Source organism: Nerophis lumbriciformis, linkage group LG26, assembly GCF_033978685.3.
Source record: "Nerophis lumbriciformis linkage group LG26, RoL_Nlum_v2.1, whole genome shotgun sequence".
Taxonomy (NCBI): domain Eukaryota; kingdom Metazoa; phylum Chordata; class Actinopteri; order Syngnathiformes; family Syngnathidae; genus Nerophis; species Nerophis lumbriciformis.
The window spans coordinates 7,283,411-7,305,940 of NC_084573.2; the positions used below are offsets into that span (position 1 = coordinate 7,283,411).

The 22,530-nt window shown below is 43.0% G+C and overlaps 1 protein-coding gene across 1 annotated transcript in view; it reads left to right on the top strand.

The window, feature by feature from the left end:
• The window catches only part of sgpp1b (sphingosine-1-phosphate phosphatase 1b), a 42,943-nt gene that overhangs the window by 13,694 nt on the left and 6,719 nt on the right, over window positions 1–22,530 (top strand). The window contains exon 2 of the mRNA XM_061987585.2: window positions 9,211–9,300. Within this exon, the coding sequence (XP_061843569.2) occupies window positions 9,211–9,300 (90 nt within the window). The remainder of the gene's footprint in view (window positions 1–9,210; window positions 9,301–22,530) is intronic.

Here is a 22,530-nt window from a genome sequence, read left to right on the forward strand (position 1 = left end):
AGTGTCCCAGCGGACTTGTCAGTGCACAACAGGAATGTTTGGATGGGCCCAAGTCAGCCGGATCTCCTCTTTCCACAGCACCAGGGCCGCCCCCCGCCCCTCAGTCCGGGCTAACCACAGCCAGATGTTCCTCCATGCTGAAGCCCAAGCGTGCGTGCTCTCCCTGATGTCTTCTTGTGGGTTGTCAGGTTCAAACACTGATGACATCTATTAAACAAGACAAAAAGCAAGGAATTAAACAGACAGAATTAAATTTGGCTCAATTGAGGAGCGCTGTACTCTGGTACAGTCTCCATCACGCTCTGGCAAAAGATTGTACGCATCCTTTTTTATTTGGACTTTCCATGATTACATGGCAACAGCTGTTTCTAAGGGACAGGGGTCGTAAACAGCCATCGCCTTTGATTACAACAGTTCAAAGAAATGGTCGTAAAACAGTTCAAAGAAGAGGTCGCCTTGAAATGTCTCCGCTTTGTAGTTCTTGGGTCAAGCCAATATCTTTCTGTTGATTACAATACATGAAAGAAACAGAACACTTTCATGTTGCTTCCCATCCTACACAGTGGAGTTTTACAAGCCTTCTGCTTGGTAGGATCAAAGACAGCTTTTGTCTGCTCGCCGGGAACTCATTGAAACACAACATTTTGTGACAACTTGGATACAATTATTCTGACAGGGTGTCGTATCGTGTGAACGTGATGTTGCCGTGTTGACGCTGAATGGTTACCTGCCAGAAAGGAGGCCTGGCCTTGGGGCCGCCAGGTTGAGCTGCTCGTTTAGCACGCTTTTCTGCAATTACTGTTTGACTTAGTCAGCTAATTACTACTTGACTTTGTTTGCTAATTACTGTTTGACTTTGTTTGTCTGTCCCCAGGCCCCTGGGTTATTTTCAGTCTTTTTCATTAAGTTCAAATCACATGCCTGGGAATAATGTACAGGCATGCACCAGGCGGCTATATGGGGGGCCTGTGTCTAATATCAGCTGATACAGGAACCGATAAAGCAGGGGACTGGTTGTTGTGACGCGCAACAAAGCAAAAAATGAAGTTGTTCATCGAGGCAAAACTGTGGTGGGTGTTGCCGTTCAGCACCTGTTGTTAATTGCAGGACCCAGTTTGTTTGCTTCTGCTCCTCTGGAAGGACAGAAGAAACTTTTTGGGGTTCGCTTTAGTCCAACTGGCCTTATCACACGATTTGCGAGATCTCGTAGAAGTCTGCGTTATTTCGCTGCCCGACGGAGCCGCAACAGAACGGCGGTGGGAATGGGCCGGCGGCAGAGGGCGGCGCCCTACAGTGGTGACGCCGTCCTGTGGAGATCGGGGGTCACACTATTATGTTAGATCCACTATGGACTGGACTCTCACACTATAATGTTAGATCCACTATGGACTGGACTCTCACACTATTATGTTAGATCCACTATGGACTGGACTCTCACACTATAATGTTAGATCCACTACGGACTGGAATCTCACACTATGTTAGATCCACTATGGACTGGACTCTCACTATTATGTTAGATCCACTATGGACTGGACTCTCACTATTATGTTAGATCCACTATGGACTGGACTCTCACTATTATGTTAGATCCACTATGGACTGGACTCTCACTATTATGTTAGATCCACTATGGACTGGACTCTCACTATTATGTTAGATCCACTATGGACTGGACTTTCACTATTATGCTAGATCCACTATGGACTGGACTCTCACACTATTATGTTAGAGCCACTATGGACTGGACTCTCACACTGTTATGTTAAATCCACTATGGACTAGACTCTCACTATTATGTTAGATCCACTATGGACTGGACTCTCACACGATTATGCTAGATCCACTACGGACTGGACTCTCACACTATTATGTTAGATCCACTATGGACTGGACGCTCACTATTATGTTAGATCCACTATGGACTGGACACTCACTATTATGTTAGATCCACTATGGACTGGACTTTCACTATTATGCTAGATCCACTATGGACTGGACTCTCACACTATTATGTTAGAGCCACTATGGACTGGACTCTCACACTATTATGCTAGATCCACTATGGACTGGACACTCATTATTATGTTAGATCCACTATGGACTGGACTCTCACTATTGTGTTAGATCCACTATGGACTGGACTCTCACACTATTATGTTAGATCCACTATGGACTGGACTCTCACACTATTATGTTAGATCCACTATGGACTGGACTCTCACACTATTATGTTAGGTCCACTATGGACTGGACTCTCACTATTATGTTAGATCCTCTATGGACTAGACTCTCACAATATTATGTTGGATCCACTATGGACTGGACTCTCACACTATTATGTTAGATCCACTATGGACTGGACTCTCACAATATTATGTTAGATCCACTATGGACTGGACTCTCACACTATTATGTCGACGTTCATTGCACCGGTTGCCCAGGGGGGCGGTGGGGGTCCCCACAACTGCGGCCCCCTCCAAGGTTTCTCATTGTCATGCCGTTGGGTTCAGTTTTTTCTTGCCCTGATGTGTGATCTGAGCCGAGGATGTCGTTGTGGCTTGTGCAGCCCTTTGAGACACTCGTGATTTAGGGCTACTTTAGTAAACTTTGATTGATTGATTGATTGATTGATTTCCGACTCCCGGGTGTGAGCCGGTGAAAAACGCAGAATATTACCTGAGGGGAGCAAGTTGGCACAGGCGAGCTGCGACGTAGTTGTCGAGACTTGTAACGGACGCAAGGTTTTGATTGAAGTATGTGACTTGGCGAACAGGAAGTCAAGTCACAGGAAGTCAAGTGTCAACATACTGCATTCGGATAGTATTTCCCCCTACCTTGCTGGTTTTTACATACAGGAGCAGAAAAACCAAAAACTAGTAATAAATACTACATATTGAGCACTAATATATATTGGTGAAGTAAAACAATTTTTTTTATTGCACACCAAGAAAAAGGGTCTTAGATATTAGTGAGTAAAGATGACTCCGCCCACTGAACCTTGCGTGTCAACCTCTGTCGTGTTTGCGTTAACTTTGGCCGTGTGTGTGTTGCACACAAAAGACAACGGGCTTTTAGTGAAAGTGCAAACTTCAGCGGATCGCGTTTCAGCCGACTCAGCTGTCAGTCAACCTTATGCCCGCCCCCGCTGTCCACCGACCCCCACCCCGCCACTTCCCCCCACTCCCCCAACCCTCCGTCCTGCTCACAGCTGACTTGTGAGTACTCTGTTCATGGTCTGAGTTTATTTTCCAACATGCATACAGTCTCCAACTTCTCTTTTCAACATTTTGGAAAAGGAGTAGGAAGATGCAGAGCTTACTTAATCCTCGCCCTTTTCCATTTCGTAGCAATTGCTAACACTTTCATTCACTTCATGTCCTAAATTTGTACAATATTTCGTCCACAAATAATACACATTTTAAAATAAATGATGAATAGTGAAGAAAGTTGTATTGCATATTGTGAGATGAATACGATTTAGTTCAAAATGTTCATCATGATTCATACATACTGGTTTAATAAAGGTTTTAAGTCAGTGGTTCTTAACCTTGTTGGAGGTACTGAACCCCACCAGTTTCATATGCGCATTCACCGAACCCTTCTTTAGTGAAAAATAAAATGTTTTTTTTTTTTTTTAATTCAAGACAAAGTTACCGTATTTTTCGGACTATAAGTCGCAGTTTTTTTCATAGTTTGGCCGGAGGTTTCGACTTATACTCAGGAGCGACTTATGTGTGAAATGATTAACACATTAGCGTAAAATATCAAATAATATTATTTAGCTCATTCACGTAAGAGACTAGACCAGGGGTCGACAACCCGCGGCTCTTTAGCGCCGCCCTAGTGGCTCTCTGGAGCTTTTTAAAAAATGTATGAAAAATGGAAAAAGATGAGGGGGAAAAAAAATTTTTTTTGTTTTAATATGGTTTCTGTAGGAGGACAAACATGACACAAACCTCCCTAATTGTTATAAAGCACACTGTCAGCTTCACGGATTCGAGTATTTGGCGAGCGCCGTTTTGTCCTACTAATTTTGGCGGTCCTTGAACTCACCGTAGTTTGTTTACATTTATAACTTTTCTCCGACATTCTCGGACGTGTTTTATGCCATTTCTTTTTCTGTCTCATTTTGTCCACCAAACTTTTAAGGTTGTGCGTGAATGCACAAAGGTGAGTTTTGTTGATGTTATTGACTTGTGTGGAGTGCTAATCGGGCATATTTGGTCACTGCATGACTGCAAGCTAATCGATGCTAACATGCTATTTAGGCTAGCTATATGTACATATTGCATCATTATGCCTCATTTGTAGCTATATTTGAGCTCAATTAGTTTCCTTTAAGTCCTCTTAATTCAATGTATATCTCATGACATACTATTTTGCGGCTCTAGACAGATTTGTTTTTGTATTTTTGGTTCAATATGGCTCTTTCAACATTTTGGGTTGCCGACCCCTGGACTAGACGTATAAGATTTCATGGGATTTAGCGATTAGGAGTGACAGATTGTTTGGTAAACGTATAGCATGTTCTATATGTTATAGTTATTTGAATGACTCTTATCATAATATGTTACGTTAACATACCAGGCACCTTCTCAGTTGGTTATTTATGCCTCATATAACGTACACTTATTCAGCCTGTTGTTCACTATTCTTTATTTATTTTAAATTGCCTTTCAAATGTCTATTCTTGCTGTTGGCTTTTATCAAATACATTTCCCCAAAAAATGCGACTTATACTCCTGTTATATATGTTTTTTTCCTTCTTTATTATGCATTTTCGGGCCGGTGCGACTTACTCCTGAGCGACTTATACTCCGAAAAATACGGTATATGTTTTTGGTAACACTTCAGTATGGGGAACATATTCTAAATAACAAAGACTTAATTTAGAGTTATTTGGTTAGGGCTCTCCTATTTCTGGGGCTGAGGTTGCTGAGGTAGTTAAAATGCTCCTCGGTGGCAAGGCCCCGGGGGTGGATGAGATCCGCCCGGAGTTCCTTAAGGCTCTGGATGCTGTGGGTCTGTCTTGGTTGACAAGACTCTGCAGCATCGCGTGGACATCGGGGGCGGTACCTCTGGATTGGCAGACTGGGGTGGTGGTTCCTCTCTTTTAGGAGGGGAACCGGAGGGTGTGTTCTAACTATCGTGGGATCACACTCCTCTGCCTTCCCGGTGGGGTCTATTTGGGTGTACTGGAGAGGAAGCTACGCCGGATGGTCGAGCCTCGGATTCAGGAGGAACAGTGTGGATTTCGTCCTGGTCGTAGAACTGTGGACCAGCTCTATACTCTCGGCATGGTCCTTGAGGGTGCATGAGAGTTTGCCCAACCAGTCTACATGTGTTTTGTGGACTTGGAGAAGGCATTCGACCGTGTACCTCGGGAAGTCCTGTGGGGAGTGCTCAGAGAGTATGGGGTTTCGGACTGTCTGATTGTGGCGGTCCGCTCCCTGTATGATCAGTGTCAGAGCTTGGTTCGCATTGCCGGTAGTAAGTCGGACACGTTTCCAGTGAGGGTTGGACTCCGCCAAGGCTGCCCTTTGTCACCGATTCTGTTCATAACGTTTATGGACAGAATTTCTAGGCGCAGTCAAAGCGTTGAGGGGATCCGGTTTGGTGGCTGCAGGATTAGGTCTCTGCTTTTTGCAGATGATGTGGTCCTGATGGCTTCATCTGGCCAGGATCTTCAGCTCTCACTGGATCGGTTCGCAGCTGAGTGTGAAGCGACTGGGATGAGAATCAGCACCTCCAAGTCCGAGTCCATGGTTCTCGCCCGGAAAAGGGTGGAGTGCCATCTCCGGGTTGGGGAGGAGATCTTGCCCCAAGTGGAGGAGTTAAAGTACCTCGGAGTCTTGTTCACGAGTGAGGGAAGAGTGGATCGTGAGATCAACAGGCGGATCGGTGCGGCGTCTTCAGTAATGCGGACGCTGTATCGATCCCTTGTGGTGAAGAAGGAGCTGAGCCGGAAGGCATAGCTCTCAATTTACCGGTCGATCTGCTTTCCCATCCTCACCTATGGTCATGAGCTTTGGGTTATGACCGAAAGGACAAGATCACGGGTACAAGCGGCCGAAATGAGTTTCCTCCGCCGGGTGGCGGGGCTCTCCCTTAGAGATAGGGTGAGAAGCTCTGTCATCCGGGGGGAGCTCAAAGTAAAGCCACTGCTCCTCCACATCGAGAGGAGCCAGATGAGGTGGTTCGGGCATCTGGTCAGGATGACCCCCGAGCGCCTCCCTAGGGAGGTGTTTAGGGCACGTCCGACCGGTATGAGGCCACGGGGAATACCCAGGACACGTTGGGAAGACTATGTCTCCCGGCTGGCCTGGGAACGCCTCGGGATCCCCCGGGAGGAGCTGGATGAGTGGCTGGGGAGAGGGAAGTCTGGGCTTCCCTGCTTAAGCTGCTGCCCCCGCGACCCGACCTTGGATAAGCGGAAGAAGATGGATGGATGGATGGATGGATGGTTAGGGTTAGGGTCAGGGTTAGGGTTATAATAAGACCGTGCCGAATAAGGCATTAATAAGTACTTAATAATGACTAGTAAAGAGCCAATATGTTACTAATTTGCATGTTAATAAGCAACTAATTAATGGTGAATATGTTCCCCATACTAAAGTGTTACCATGTTTTTTTACTGGTGCACAAAATGAACCGTGCATGAACATCACCTTGTTCAAACAACAAAACCAACACAGTGCATGAACTCACAACAAATTACACACCTGCAAATCAGTCAAATGTTGCCGTATCCGTAATACGCCGATAGGGAGAACTTTGTATTTACACGATGAGTCGGGTGTGTTTTGACCTCCGTCGAACCCCTGAGCTCGACTCACCGAATCCCTAGGGTTCAATCGAACCCAGGTTAAAGGGGAACATTATCACAATTTCAGTGATAATGCTAACATTGCTGCGAGCAATTTAAGTGGAGCACAAAACTAACTTGAGCTGTGTCCTGTGTGCAATGACTAAGCTTTTTAATATTTTCTCTAATCCTGCACTGCAAAACAATACAAAATAAAACCCACTATGGGAATAGGTGGAGATCGTTTCGGTCTTGAGTCATTGGCTTTACCAGATAAAACTGCGGCCGAAGCGCCGGATGTCTTGAGGTAGACTTTGTATGAAACCACTTACGAGATGGTTCCATCAGTGGGGTAAAACTAATCTGTCTCACGATGTCTAAACCCCATTAGTGGGTGAACAATCCAACGCTTGGTGCATTCTGCTTCACAATGATAGGAAGAGTCGTCATCGAAGGGAAACCTCACCCGGACACGGAAAGGATTGACAGTTTGATAGCTTGATCGATTTTCAGAACCAGACCCTCTGGTATGTGGCCTCCCAGCCTGAATAAACCATGACAACTCTTAGCGGTGGATCGAATGTGCGAGAACAAAAGTGAATTGCAGCCCCTCGCAGTGTTTCGGCCCCAAGTCACCTAGTCAATCACTTCACCAGATAACTGTCACCATGCCCAGTTTTCAGCACCAGACCCTCTAGGACAGTGGTGCTCATTACGTCGATCGCGAGCTACCGGTCGATCGCGGAGGGTGTCTCAGTCGATCACCAGCCAGGCATTAAAAAAATAGTCCTAAAAATGAGCGATCATAAATCTTCACTATGACGTCACTTTAGTCACTTGATTGACATTCATGGCACCCGAAGGCCTTCTGAGATGACGCTGGCTGCTGCCAGCTCATTAAAATTACAGACAGGAAGGCGAGAAACACTTTATTTCAACAGACTCTGGCGCCGTACCTGTCGTCAAAACTCCAAAGACCGACTGCACAGTTGCGCTAACAAAATAAAAGTCTCAGAAAGCTGGGGTGCACAAGCTAGCAAGCTACGGAGTTTGCCGACAATGTATTTCTTGTAAAGTGTATACAAAGGAGTACGGAAGCTGGACAAATAACATGCCAAAAACCAACCACTTTCATGTGGTATTGGACAGACTTTTTTTCTCCTCCATTCGAAAATGCGGACGTTATCAGCACCACTGTCTGATTCCAATCAATGCAAAAGTCATCAGAATCAGGTAATACACCAACTTATATTCTTGTCTTCGTGAAGGAAAGGAATCTATATGTGTTAAACATGCTTGTATTATCTTTAAACACCTTTAACTTATTAACAATATTAACTATATGTGTTAAACATGCTTGTATTATCTTTAACCACCTTTAACTGATTAACAATATTAACTATATGTGTTAAACATGCTTGCATTATCTTTAAACACCTTTAACTGATTAACAATATTAACTATATGTATTAAACATACTTGTATTATCATTAAACATCTTTAATTTATTAACAATATTAACTATATGTATTAAACATTCTTGTATTATCATTAAACACCTTTAATGTATTAACAATATTAACTATGTGTTAAACATGCTTGCATTATCATTAAACACCTTTAATTTATTAACAATATTAACTATATGTGTTAAACATGTTTGCATTATCATTAAACACCTTTAACTTGTTAACAAAAACATATATTTCATAAATAAGTAAATATAAATTATATATATGAATGAGGTAGATCCCCACGACTTGATCAATGGAAAAGTAGCTCGCCTGCAGAAAAAGTGTGAGCACCCCTGCTCTAGGATGTGGCGTCCTAACCTGAGAAAAACACTTTCTGATTTTTTTAATTGTGCTGATATTGTATCGGCTATTACTTAAAGCTCCAATATCGGTATGGTATCAGAAGTGAAAAGGTTGTCTACGTGTTATTGAACAACATAAGAAACAGGAACAAGAACAACTATCAGGCTTTGTGTAAATGGTAAATGGGTCGTACTTGTATAGCGCTTTTCTACCTTTTTAAGGTGACACTATTTTCCACATTCACCCATTCACACACACACATTCACACACTGATGACGGGAGCTGCCATGCACGGCGCTAACCAGTCCCGTCAGGAGCAAGGGTGAAGTGTCTTGCTCAAGGACACAACGGACGTGACTAGGATGGTAGAAGGTGGTGGATTGAACCAGTAACCCTCAGATTGCTGGCACGGCCACTCTCCCAACTTCGCCACGCCGTCCCCTGTGACTAATTGTTCCTAAGCAGAGTTCATATGTTTGAAACCAAACAAAAATGTACATAAATGTCACTTTGCATTGGTGTTTGATGATTGTTATTGATTGTAACTAATTGATCTGTGATCGACTCGTCCTGTCTCGTCAACAGTACTCCGTCACACTGGGTTACGTCTTGGCTTTCTGCTGGTGTCTGCTGGTCTGCGTCAGTCGGATCTACATGGGCATGCACTCGGTTCTGGTAAGTCCCGCCCATCTGCTTATTTACACACACCGCACACACATCTGCACATGATTGCAGAGCTCCGAGACTCTCAAAGGAAAACGGAAAAGTGGTTGCAAGGGTCCAGATGGATCAGAAGCCCAGTGGACAGGGCGGCATGAAGCAGGTTTTTGATTGACAGCTGTGCGCAGCGGGCTGGTTTTGCACGCCATCGACGCCTTGCGGCTGCTGGCAGGTGTCTCCGTGGCCGCGGTCTCAAAAACCGCGTGACATCTGCTGGATCACATGACCCACACGGCTGGAAAAACACCCACGTTTTCTCTCTTCGATTTGACACGACATGAGGATTAAACCTGTGACAAGTTGGCCCCTCTTGAAATAACACTGACATTCCTTTGTGCTTGTTTGTGCCGTTAAAAGGTCTTCTAAGTAATTTTAAAATACATTTTCTGACTACATTTGAACTGTAATGTGAATCAAATATAATCCTTAGTGATGTGTGGATCAATATTGACACATCAATACCCCTGACTCCAGGTCTGTTCTCAAGTCAGTATGGCTCCTTTGAGGTCATGTAGAGGATCAAAAGGAACACATGGGAAAGTAGTTAAACGAGAGAGCGCTTGTCTAAATGATTTGTGGTTGGTGGGAACTCCTTTTGCTTCCGCCTGGGTAAGGGTCCTGTTCTCCCGTTTGCTTTTAAGGGTTTTTACTCGCTTGCACGTTCCTCTTATTCGCATTCTCCCATCCAGCCTGCGGAAACGTAGTTAGGGAAAAGTCCTTAAAGGGGAACATTATCACAATTTCAGAAGGGTTAAAACCATTAAAAATCAGTTCCCAGTGGCTTATTTTATTTTTCGAAGTTTTTTTCAAAATTTTACCCATCACGCAATATCCCTAAAAAAAGCTTCAAAGTGCCTGATTTTAACCATCGTTATATACACCCGTCCATTTTCCTGTGACGTCACATAGTGATGCCAACACAAACAAACATGGCGCATAGAACAGCAAGCTATAGCGACATTAGCTCGGATTCAGACTCGGATTTCAGCGGCTTAAGCGATTCAACAGATTACGCATGTATTGAAACGGATGGTTGTAGTGTGGAGGCAGGTAGCGAAAACCAAATTGAAGAAGAAACTGAAGCTATTGAGCCATATCGGTTTGAACCGTATGCAAGCGAAACCGACGAAAACGACACGACAGCCAGCGACACGGGAGAAAGCGAGGACGAATTCGGCGATCGCCTTCTAACCAACGATTGGTATGTGTTTGTTTGGCATTAAAGGAAACTAACAACTATGAACTAGGTTTACAGCATATGAAATACATTTGGCAACAACATGCACTTTGAGAGTGCAGACAGCCCAGTTTTCATCAATTAATATGTTCTGTAGACATACCCTCATCCGCTCTCTTTTCCTGAAAGCTGATCTTCCAGTTTTGGAGTTGATGTCAGCAGGCCAGGGAAGCTAGGGTCGATATTCTTCTCTTGATCATCTTCGGTGGCATAAGCGACGGTGTGAGCCAAGACATCCAGGGGGTTTAGCTCGCTCGTCTGCGGGAACAAACTGCCGCCAATGCTTGCCGTGCTACCGAGGTCCTTTGTCCCTGAATTGCTCACACACTCCGGCAGATTCAATGGGGGTCTGGCGGCAGATTTCTTTGACTTTATTGTTGGAAATGCATCTGCTTTGAGTGTCGCAGGATATCCACACATTCTTGCCATCTCTGTCGTAGCATAGCTTTCGTCGGAAAAGTGTGCGGAACAAACGTCCAATTTCTTGCCACTTTTGCATCTTTGGGCCACTGGTGCAACTTGAATCTGTCCCTGTTCGTGTTGTTACACCCTCCGACAACAAATTGACGAGGCATGTTGTCTCCAAGGTACGGAAAACAGTCGAAAAAACGGAAAATATCAGAGCTGATTTGACTCGGTGTTTGAGAAAATGGCGGATTGCTTCCCGATGTGACGTCACATTGTGACGTCATCGCTCCGAGAGCGAATAATAGAAAGGCGTATAATTCGCCATGCTACTTTTAAACTTTCATGCAGAGAGGGAAATCACAACTAAAAAAATCACTAATTTTTTCATACGGTGTTGATGTGGAAATTTTTGCCTCGGCATTTTGATGGTGTGGACGTGTGGCACCGAATGGAGATAAGCGTCTCGACAGACGTCACAATATTTGAACAATGATGAAGAAAACTGTTTTCTGTGTCGTGTCCGTGTGTCGAAAATTGTTATGCGCTTATTTTTTTATTTGATTTTGTGCGTGGCATAGATTTGAAGTGCGCAGAGGACGTTTGAGCAGGCGCGCACCTTAGCCGCTGCGCTAGCATCACAGCTAACGTTAGCCATGCTGCTACCTCTCTGCTCGGGGAGGACGTATACGTATGTGACGTATGTCGTGACAGTGCCTCTGATCTAAAATGAGTTTGACACCCCTGTTTTACACAATTACTTTGCTTTGACTTAAAATACTGGTCAGAATTGCCCGAAGATCTATTACACCAAATAAAAGTAAAGTTGATAAGTGTTGTCAGGTTCAAACACCGAACTAACTATTAAACGAGACAGGAAGCAAGGAATCAGGCAGAGACGGAGTTAAATTTTGCTCATGAGGAGAAACGTATTGGGCTGCACATTCAGCTACAGTTTCACCCTATGCTCTAAGGTACAGCCCCACGTGCTCCTCTATTTATTTCGGGAGTTCCCTAGTTAACACCACTGAGGGAGGGGGTAGACACAATACGTGATTATTCAGAATGGAAATGTGCTGACACTCGCGATTTCGCCCTGTCTCTGTTTTGTTGAGGTACTCGATGTCCGTCCTTGGCTGTCAGCAGGCGGGGTCTAGAAACAAACTGCTGCTGCGAAACAACTCGCAATGGAAGATTACAAGTTGTGTGCCTTTGCATAGATGGAAAAGTACAACTTGAGCACAACAGATAATAACTATAGCGACAGCCTTTAAGCACAAGAGTTGTGTGATAACTTATACATAATTATTCTAACAGTGTAAAAGGTAAAAAAAAATGAATTGTATTGTTTTTATATTTAAATCTCTTATTAGGGACCGAGTCCCTTTGGGACAGAGGACCCTATTGTATTTCTAGCGTTTTATTATTATACCGCCGCCTCTTTGAGCTGTAATTTGACCCCCTTAACATGCTTCAAAACTCACCAAATTGGACACACACACCAGGACTGGCGAAAATTGCGATCTAATCAAAAAGCCAAACCCCAAAACTCAAAATTGCGCTCTAGCGCCCCCGAGGAAGAAAACACAGACAAAACTGCCTGTAACTCCCAGTAGGAATGTCGTAGAGACATGAAACAAAAACCTCTATGTAGGTCTCACTTAGACCTATATTTCATACACTGACAACCCCCAGCAAAAATCAACAGGAAGTTTGCAATTCCCCCTTCAAAACAAAAGTTGTGTAAAAACAGTTTTTTCAAACATTATCTCCTCTGAGCGCGTTTGTCGTGTCGGCTTCAAATTAGCACAGGAGAGAGATTGAACCCTTCTGATTAAAAGTTGATGAAAGAGTTTTAATTACAGCTCCGGTTTGGATTTTATGAGCCCTCATCGCTGCTTGCAGCCTTAATTTTATTTGCTGTGGTTTATTCGTTACTAATTTATATCCAGTATTTTTTTTAAAGTATATTTAAAGTTGAGATTTCATGGTACAATAAATACTCATGTTTTCAAATTAATAATCGTGTAATTAATCGAAATTACAATATCAATCAAAATTAAAGCTGCAAGCAGCGTTGGTCGGGCCCGCGTATTTGGCAGGTGCTAGTCCTAAGTGTCCCAATACTTTTGTCCAGTTTTAGTAGTACGTGTCCCAATACTTTTGTCAAGTTGTAGTCCTAAGTGTCCCAATACATTTGTCCAGTGTAGGTGTCCCAATACTTTTGTCCAGTTTTAGTCCTAAGTGTCCCAATACTTTTTTCCAGACTACCAATACTTTTGTCAAGTTGTAGTCCCAAGTGTCCCAATACTTTTGTCCAGTTTTCGTGCTATGTGTCCCAATACATTTGTCCAGTGGTAGTCAGAAGTGTCCCAATACTTTTGTCTACTTTTAGTCCGAATTGTCCCAATACTTTTGTCTAGTGTACCTACCTTGTCTGCATTGTGTGGGCACGCTGGTGCTGCCTGCTTTTAAGCAGCCATCTTGAAAAAACAGCAGCATCAGCGCAGAGGTTCTTTGAAGGGTCATAAAATCAAAACCGGAGCAGTTATCAAAACTCTTTCGCCAACTTTTAATCAGAAGGGTTCAATCTCTCTCCTGTGTTAGTTTGAAGCCGAAACATCAAACGCGCTCAGAGGAGATAATGTTTGAAGAAAGGTGACCGGTTTTTACAAAAATTTTGTTTTGAAGGGGGAATAGCAAACTTCCTGTTGATTTTTGCTGGGGGTTGTCAATTTATGAAATGTAGGTCTAAGTCAGACCTACATAGAGGTTTTTGTTTCATGTCTCTCCGACCTTCCCGGTGGGAGTTACAGGCAGTTTTGTCATTTTTTTCTTCCGAGGAGCAGTTTTTTTCTGCGTTTTAGAGCGCAATTTTGAGATTTGGGGTTAGGTTTTTTTATAAGATCGCAATTTTTGACAGTCCTGATGTGTGCGTTCAGTTTGGTGAGTTTTGAAGCGTGTTAAGGGGGTCAAATTACAGCTCAAAGAGGCAAAAGTTACTGTGTTTAGTACTTTTTTGTCTTGAAGGGGGAATTGCCAACTTCCTGTTGATTTTAGCCCAACAATGTACTATTATGAAATGTAGGTCTAAGTCAGACCTACATAGAGGTTTTTGTTTCATGTCTCTCCGACCTTCCTAGTGGGAGTTACAGGCAGTCTAGTTTTTTTTTTTCCTAGGGGGCGCTAGAGCGCAATTTTGAGTTTTGTGGTTCGGTTTTTTTTTTTAAAAAAGGCAATTTTCGCAGGTCCTGATGTGTGGGTCAAATATGGTGACTTTTGAAGCATGTGGGTCAAATTACAGTTTAATGTGGCGGCGGAAGAATAAAGAATTAAAGCTGCAAGCAGCATTGGTCGGGCCCGCGTATTTGGCAGGTGCTAGTCCTAAGTGTCCCAATACTTTTGTGTACTTTTAGTCTGAAGTGTCCCAAGACTTTTGTCTAGTGTACCTACCTTGTCTGCATTGTGTGGGCACGTTGGTGCTTCCTGCTTTTAAGCAGCCATCTTAAAAAACAGCAGCGCAGCGGGTCTTTGAAGGGTCATAAAATCAAAACCGGAGCAGGTATTAAAAAGCTGTTCTGTTATTTTATACACAAGGGTTTAATCTCTCTCCTGTGTTAGTTTGAAGCCGAAACGACAAACGTGCTCAGAGGAGATAGTTTTTGAAGGAAGGTGACCGGTTTTTACAAAAAATTTGTATTGAAGGGGGAATAGCAAACTTCCTGTTGATTTTTGCTGGGGGTTGTCAATTTATGAAATGTAGGTCTAAGTGAGACCTACATTGAGGTTTTTGTTTCATGTCTCTCCGACCTTCCCAGTGGGAGTTACAGGCAGTTTTGTCAGTTTTTTCATCCGAGGAGCAGTTTTTTCTGCGTTTTATTCAAAAATTTAGCGCAATTTTTGAGATTTGGGGTTAGGTTTTTTTATAAGATCGCAATTTTTGACAGTCCTGATGTGTGCGTTCAGTTTGGTGAGTTTTGAAGCGTGTTAAGGGGGTCAAATTACAGCTCAAAGAGGCAAAAGTTACTGTTTTTAGTACTTTTTTGTCTTGAAGGGGGAATTGCCAACTTCCTGTTGATTTTAGCCCAACAATGTACTATTATGAAATGTAGGTCTAAGTCAGACCTACATAGAGGTTGTTGTTTCATGTCTCTCCGACCTTCCTAGTGGGAGTTACAGGCAGTCTAGTTTTTTTTTCTCCTAGGGGGCGCTAGAGCGCAATTGAGTTTTGTGGTTCGTTTTTTTTTTAAAAAAAGGCAATTTTCGCAGGTCCTGATGTGTGGGTCAAATATGGTGACTTTTGAAGCATGTGGGTCAAATTACAGTTTAATGTGGCGGCGGAAGAATAAAGAATTAAAGCTGCAAGCAGCATTGGTCGGGCCCGCGTATTTGGCAGGTGCTAGTCCTAAGTGTCCCAATACTTTTGTGTACTTTTAGTCTGAAGTGTCCCAAGACTTTTGTATAGTGTACCTACCTTGTCTGCATTGTGTGGGCACGTTGGTGCTTCCTGCTTTTAAGCAGCCATCTTAAAAAACAGCAGCGCAGCGGGTCTTTGAAGGGTCATAAAATCAAAACCGGAGCAGGTATTAAAAAGCTGTTCTGTTATTTTATACACAAGGGTTTAATCTCTCTCCTGTGTTAGTTTGAAGCCGAAACGACAAACGTGCTCAGAGGAGATAGTTTTTGAAGGAAGGTGACCGGTTTTTACAAAAAATTTGTATTGAAGGGGGAATAGCAAACTTCCTGTTGATTTTTGCTGGGGGTTGTCAATTTATGAAATGTAGGTCTAAGTGAGACCTACATTGAGGTTTTTGTTTCATGTCTCTCCGACCTTCCCAGTGGGAGTTAAAGGCAGTTTTGTCAGTTTTTTCATCCGAGGAGCAGTTTTTTCTGCGTTTTATTCAAAAATTTAGCGCAATTTTTGAGATTTGGGGTTAGGTTTTTTTATAAGATCGCAATTTTTGACAGTCCTGATGTGTGCGTTCAGTTTGGTGAGTTTTGAAGCGTGTTAAGGGGGTCAAATTACAGCTCAAAGAGGCAAAAGTGACTGTTTTTAGTACTTTTTTGTCTTGAAGGGGGAATTGCCAACTTCCTGTTGATTTTAGCCCAACAATGTACTATTATGAAATGTAGGTCTAAGTCAGACCTACATAGAGGTTTTTGTTTCATGTCTCTCCGACCTTCCCAGTGGGAGTTACAGGCAGTTTTGTCATTTTTTTCTTCCGAGGAGCAGTTTTTTCAGCGTTTTATTCAAAAATTGCGGTAGAGCGCAATTTTGAGATTTGGGGTTAGGTTTTTTTATTAGATCGCAATTTCTGCTAGTCCTGATGTGTGCGTTCAGTTTGGTGAGTTTTGAAGCGTGTTAAGGGGGTCAAATTACAGCTCAAAGAGGCAAAAGTTACTGTTTTTAGTACTTTTTTGTCTTGAAGGGGGAATTGCCAACTTCCTGTTTATTTTAGCCCAACAACGTACTATTATGAAATGTAGGTCTAAGTCAGACCTACATAGAGGTTTTTGTTTCATGTCTCTCCGACCTTCCTAGTGGGAGTTACAGGCAGTCTAGTTTTTTTTTTCCTAGGGGGCGCTAGAACGCAATTTTGAGTTTTGTGGTTCGGTTTTTTTTTAAAAAAAAGGCAATTTTCGCAGGTATGTGTGGGTCAAATATGGTGAGTTTTGAAGCATGTGGGTCAAATTACAGTTTAATGTGGCGGCGGAAGAATAAAGAATTAAAGCTGCAAGCAGCATTGGTCGGGCCCGCGTATTTGGCAGGTGCTAGTCCTAAGTGTCCCAATACTTTTGTGTACTTTTAGTCTGAAGTGTCCCAAGACTTTTGTCTAGTGTACCTACCTTGTCTGCATTGTGTGGGCACGTTGGTGCTTCCTGCTTTTAAGCAGCCATCTTAAAAAAACAGCAGCGCAGCAGCATCAGCGCAGCGGGTCTTTGAAGGGTCATAAAATCAAAACCGGAGCAGGTATTAAAAAGCTGTTCTGTTATTTTATACACAAGGGTTTAATCTCTCTCCTGTGTTAGTTTGAAGCCGAAACGACAAACGCGCTCAGAGGAGATAGTTTTTGAAGGAAGGTGACCGGTTTTTACAAAAAATTTGTATTGAAGGGGGAATAGCAAACTTCCTGTTGATTTTTGCTGGGGGTTGTCAATTTATGAAATGTAGGTCTAAGTGAGACCTACATTGAGGTTTTTGTTTCATGTCTCTCCGACCTTCCCAGTGGGAGTTACAGGCAGTTTTGTCAGTTTTTTCATCCGAGGAGCAGTTTTTTCTGCGTTTTATTCCAAAATTGAGCGCAATTTTTGAGATTTGGGGTTAGGTTTTTTTATAAGATCGCAATTTTTGACAGTCCTGATGTGTGCGTTCAGTTTGGTGAGTTTTGAAGCGTGTTAAGGGGGTCAAATTACAGCTCAAAGAGGCAAAAGTTACTGTTTTTAGTACTTTTTTGTCTTGAAGGGGGAATTGCCAACTTCCTGTTGATTTTAGCCCAACAATGTACTATTATGAAATGTAGGTCTAAGTCAGACCTACATAGAGGTTTTTGTTTCATGTCTCTCCGACCTTCCTAGTGGGAGTTACAGGCAGTCTAGTTTTTTTTTTCCTAGGGGGCGCTAGAGCGCAATTTTGAGTTTTGTGGTTCGTTTTTTTTTTTTTAAAAGGCAATTTTCGCAGGTATGTGTGGGTCAAATATGGTGAGTTTTGAAGCATGTGGGTCAAATTACAGTTTAATGTGGCGGCGGAAGAATAAAGAATAAAGAATGAAACCTTACAAATTCAATAGGTCCTTATGTCCCATTGTATAAGGACTCCCTTTGGGTGTCCTTATACAATGGGACATGCGGGCCCTAATAAGGGTGATTATTTTTGCCATAATCCTCCAGCCTCAGTGGGAGGCACACAACGTTTGGATTTAAGATTTAAAAAGTAGATTTTGTGACTCCCAACTACTGACTTGGAATGTCATAAAACGATGAACGGACTGTGGCGCTGATGCAGGCACATGGCGGGCGTTAGGGCAACATTTAAGGTTGCTCTGCCCTCATGTTTATCGTGATTAAAAAAAGTGATACTGTACGCTACAATTGACCTCCAGCAAGTGTCTCCGTGTGCGTACGTGCAAACAATCTTTGTCTGCTTCCAATCAACTGCCAGCATGGCTGCCGGTTACCGTAGCGACCTCATGGTGACACACCAATAACACGGTTACCGCTGACCTTTTTTTTCTCTGTGGACTGTCATCAAGTAACCATGATGTCACGTTTACCGCCACAGCTTTGGCGTGGTGCCTTCAAGTGTCGCTGTTTTTACATGGCGCTGACTCCGTGGGAGGGGTTAGCTCTTCATTTCCGCCCAATAGCGACATCAGGACAAAGGGACTGGGGAGCTGAACACCCAGCGCACAAACAAACCCCCCCGCAGAAAGTACACAGGCACAAAGACCACCCGGGGAGGACTTTCCCACTCAGGGAGCTGGGACGTGTCTTGTCTTTGTAGCCTTAATCCCCTGCCTCTTATCTCTTTTACAGTTCTTCACAGCACGTGTACTTTATGTTACGCCACACCTTGAGGCTGACTTGAGGTCAGAGTTCAAGAAATCACATGTACACTCATGTGGCGTTCTCATTTCCTGCCTTATGTAAACAAAAGTGTATGTACTAGGGATGTCCCGATACAGGATTCTACACTTCCGATCCGATACCGATACTGGCCAGTATAAGTTTAAAGTTATTTAGCCTACTTAGTTTATTATTATTATTATTAGCCTTTATTTAACCAGGTAAAATCCCATTGAGATCAAAGATCTCTTTTCCAAGGGAGACCTGGCCAAGAGGGCAGCAGCAAGGTTACATTAAAAAACAGTAAACAAATACATAAAACATCACATCTACAACATTAAAACTTGCTCACATGACACATGTGCATACAGACAAGGTAGACTGCAATCCTTTCACAGAAGCTTTAAACTCATTCAACGTAACTAGGGTTTGAAGTTTAATGTTCGATTGTAGGTTATTCCAAGCCTTCGGTGCTGAAAACCTAAATGCTTTCTTGCCCAGTTCAGTTCTTACTTTGGGGATGACAAATTGCAGAACATTCACTGAACGAAGATTGTGACTTCCTTGTTTCTTTGTTAAAAGACAAGACAGATAAGATGGAGTGATACCCAGAATGGTTTTGTAGATGAAAACATACCAATGATTGAGGCGTCGAGCACATAAAGATGTCCAGTTAACCATTGAGTATAACACACAATGGTGAGTACCGTATTTTCCGCACTATAAGGCGCACCGGATTATTAGCCGCACCTTCTATGAATTACATATTTCATAATTTTGTCCACCAATAAGCCGCCCCGGACTATAAGCCGCGCCTACGCTGCGCTAAAGTGAATGTCAAAAAAACAGTCAGATAGTTCAGTCAAACTTTAATAATATATTGAAAACCAGCGTTCTAACAACTCTGTCCCAAAATGTACGCAAATGTGCAATCACAAACATAGTAAAATTCAAAATGGTGTAGAGCAAAAGCAACATAATGTTGCTCGAACGTTAATGTCACAACACACAAAATAAACATAGCGCTCACCTTCTGAAGTTATTCTTCATTCGTAAATCCTTCGAATTCTTCGTCTTCGGTGTCCGAATTGAAAAGTTGCGCAAGCGTGGGATCCAAAAATGGCCGGCTCCGTCTCGTCGAAGTCATCGGATTCAGTGTCGCTGTTGTTGTGCAGCAGTTCTGTGAATCCTGCCTTCCGGAAAGCTCGGACCACAGTTGTGACCGAAATATCTGCCCAGGCATTTACGATCCACTGGCAAATGTTGGTGTATGTCGTCCGGCGCTGTCTGCCCGTCTTAGTGAAGGTGTGTTCGCCTTCGGAGCTGTGTGAAAAAAGCCACCCGGTCTCTTCGCGTAAACTTCCCTTAACCACTCGCTCATCTTTTCTTCATCCATCCATCCCTTCGAGTTAGCTTTTATGATGACGCCGGCTGGAAAGGTCTCTTTTGGCAAGGTCTTCCTTTTGAATATCACCCTGGGTGGAAGTTAGCATGGCAAGCTAGAACCACAGTGAAGGATGACTTCTCATTCCCTGTGGTGCGAATATTCACCGTACGTGCTCCCGTTCCACAGTGCGGTTCACAGGAATATCAGTTGCTGTGAAATACGGTAGTAATCCGTGTGCGGATGGAGAGATTGCGTCTTTTTATGAACCGGATCCTTGTCGCTTTGTAGGAGCCATTTTGTGGTCTTTACAGATGTAAACAGGAAATGAAACGTACGGTGATATCCGCGCGTTTTTTCTTCTTCTTCCGGGGGCGGGTAGAAGAAGAAGCGCTTCCTGTTCTATGGGGGCGGGTGCTTTCCTTGGCGGTTGCTTGCGTAGAAGAAGAAGCGCTTCCTGTTCTACCGGGAAAAAAGATGGCGGCTGTTTACCGAAGTTGCGAGATCGAAACTTTATGAAAATGAATCGTAATAAAGCGCACCGGGTTATAAGGCGCACTGTCAGCTTTTGAGAAAAATTGTGGTTTTTAGGTGCGCCTTATAGTGCGGAAAATACGGTAAGTGGAGCGCAGTTGGTGATGAATCTCAGTGCCCCGTGGTACACACTATCCAGCTTGTGGAGACAACCAGCAGTAGCATTCATGTACAACACATCTCCATAGTCAATAACAGGTAAAAAGGTTGGGGATGTCCCGATCCGATATTTGGATCGGATCGGCTGCCGATATTTGCCAAAAATTGCGTATCGGCAAGGCATGGGAAAATGCCGATCCAGATCCAGTTTAAAAAAAACAACTCCGGTCCGTGTTTTCCAACGCACCTATTTAAATAATACATTCCACTTTTCTGCTGCTCCGTAATTTCCGTTCCGCATTTTCCAGCACACCTTCAACACATCCACACGTCTGTGGAATCTCACGCAGTTGCTTTTAGCTGCTGGCATTACACGACAGGCTCTTCTCACTCTTTCCTGTGTCTCCCTCTCACAGACAGCAAGTGCACCTTCTTACACACGTCACATACTGTCACGTCATACGTCACATACGTATACGTCCTCCCCGAGCAGAGAGGTAGCAGCATGGCTAACGTTAGCTGTGATGCTAGCGCAGCCGCTAAGGTGCGCGCCTGCTCAAGCGTCCTCTGCGCACGGCAAATCTATGCCACGCACAAAATCAAATAAAAAAATAAGCGCATAACAATTTTCGACACACAGACACGACAGAGAAAACTGTTTTCGTTATCATTGTTCAAATATTGTAACGTCTGTCGAGACGCTTATCTCCGTTCGGTGCAACACGCCCACACCATCAAAATGCAGAGGCAAAAATTTCCAGATCAACACCGTCTGAAAAAATTAGTGATCTATTTAGTTGTGATTTCCTTCTCTGCATGAAAGTTTAAAAGTAGCATATATTAATGCAGTATGAAGAAGAATGTTTTAATGTAGACATGCAAGCCTTGAAAGAACATTTTGAAAATCAAGACTACATTTCCTGCAAATGGGTGCATTTCTACCCTATATTTTAACTTTAGATTTATTCTCATATCAAACTCTTTTGGCTGTCTTTTTGACACTTACATCCGGCGCCCCCCTCCACACCCTGCATTATAAATAATGTAAATAATTCAATGTGATTATCTTGTGTGATGACTGTATTATGATGATAGTATATATCTGATAGTATATATCTGTATCATGAATCAATTTAAGTGGACCCCGACTTAAACAAGTTGAAAAACTTATTGGGGTGTTACCATTTAGTGGTCAATTGTACGGAATATGTACTTCACTGTGCAACCTACTAATAAAAGTCTCAATCAATCAATCAAAACACATCGAATCATCATACTGCTGTGATTATATGCATCAAGTGTTCATTCAAGGCTAAGGCAAAATATCGAGATATATATTGTGTATCGCAATATGGCCTTAAAATATCGCAATATTAAAAAAAGGCCATATCGCCCAGCCCTAGTTCAATGATGCCATTTCTGTTTGTCATATATAATTTTGTCTATTTTGTGTTTATTCTTGAATAAACAGGTCAGTTTCTTGTTACCAACCATTGTGTATTATTCAAACTCCCCTAATTCAGCTGGCTAGTTGTTATCAAGAGTACTAAAACCCTTTTCAACATGATTCTGACAACTAAGTAGGCTAAATAACTTTAAACTTTAATACATGCTCGGATAGGCCAGTATCGGTCAGTATCGGTATCGGATCGGAAATGCAAAAACAATATCGGTATCGGATCGGAAGTGCAAAAACCTGGATCGGGACATCCCTAGTGTCTACATTAAAACATTCTTCTTTATACTGCATTAATATATGCTACATTTAAACTTTCATGCAGAGAAGGAAATCACAACTAAAAAAAAAAATCACTATTTTTTTCATACGGTGTTGATCTGGAAATGTTTGCCTCGGCATTTTGACGGTGTGGGCGTGTGGCACCGAATGGAGATGTTGACATGCGGAGTAAGCACTCTTCATTCTCTAGCAGGGGACTTTTCAAATGATGCTACATATTAGCAG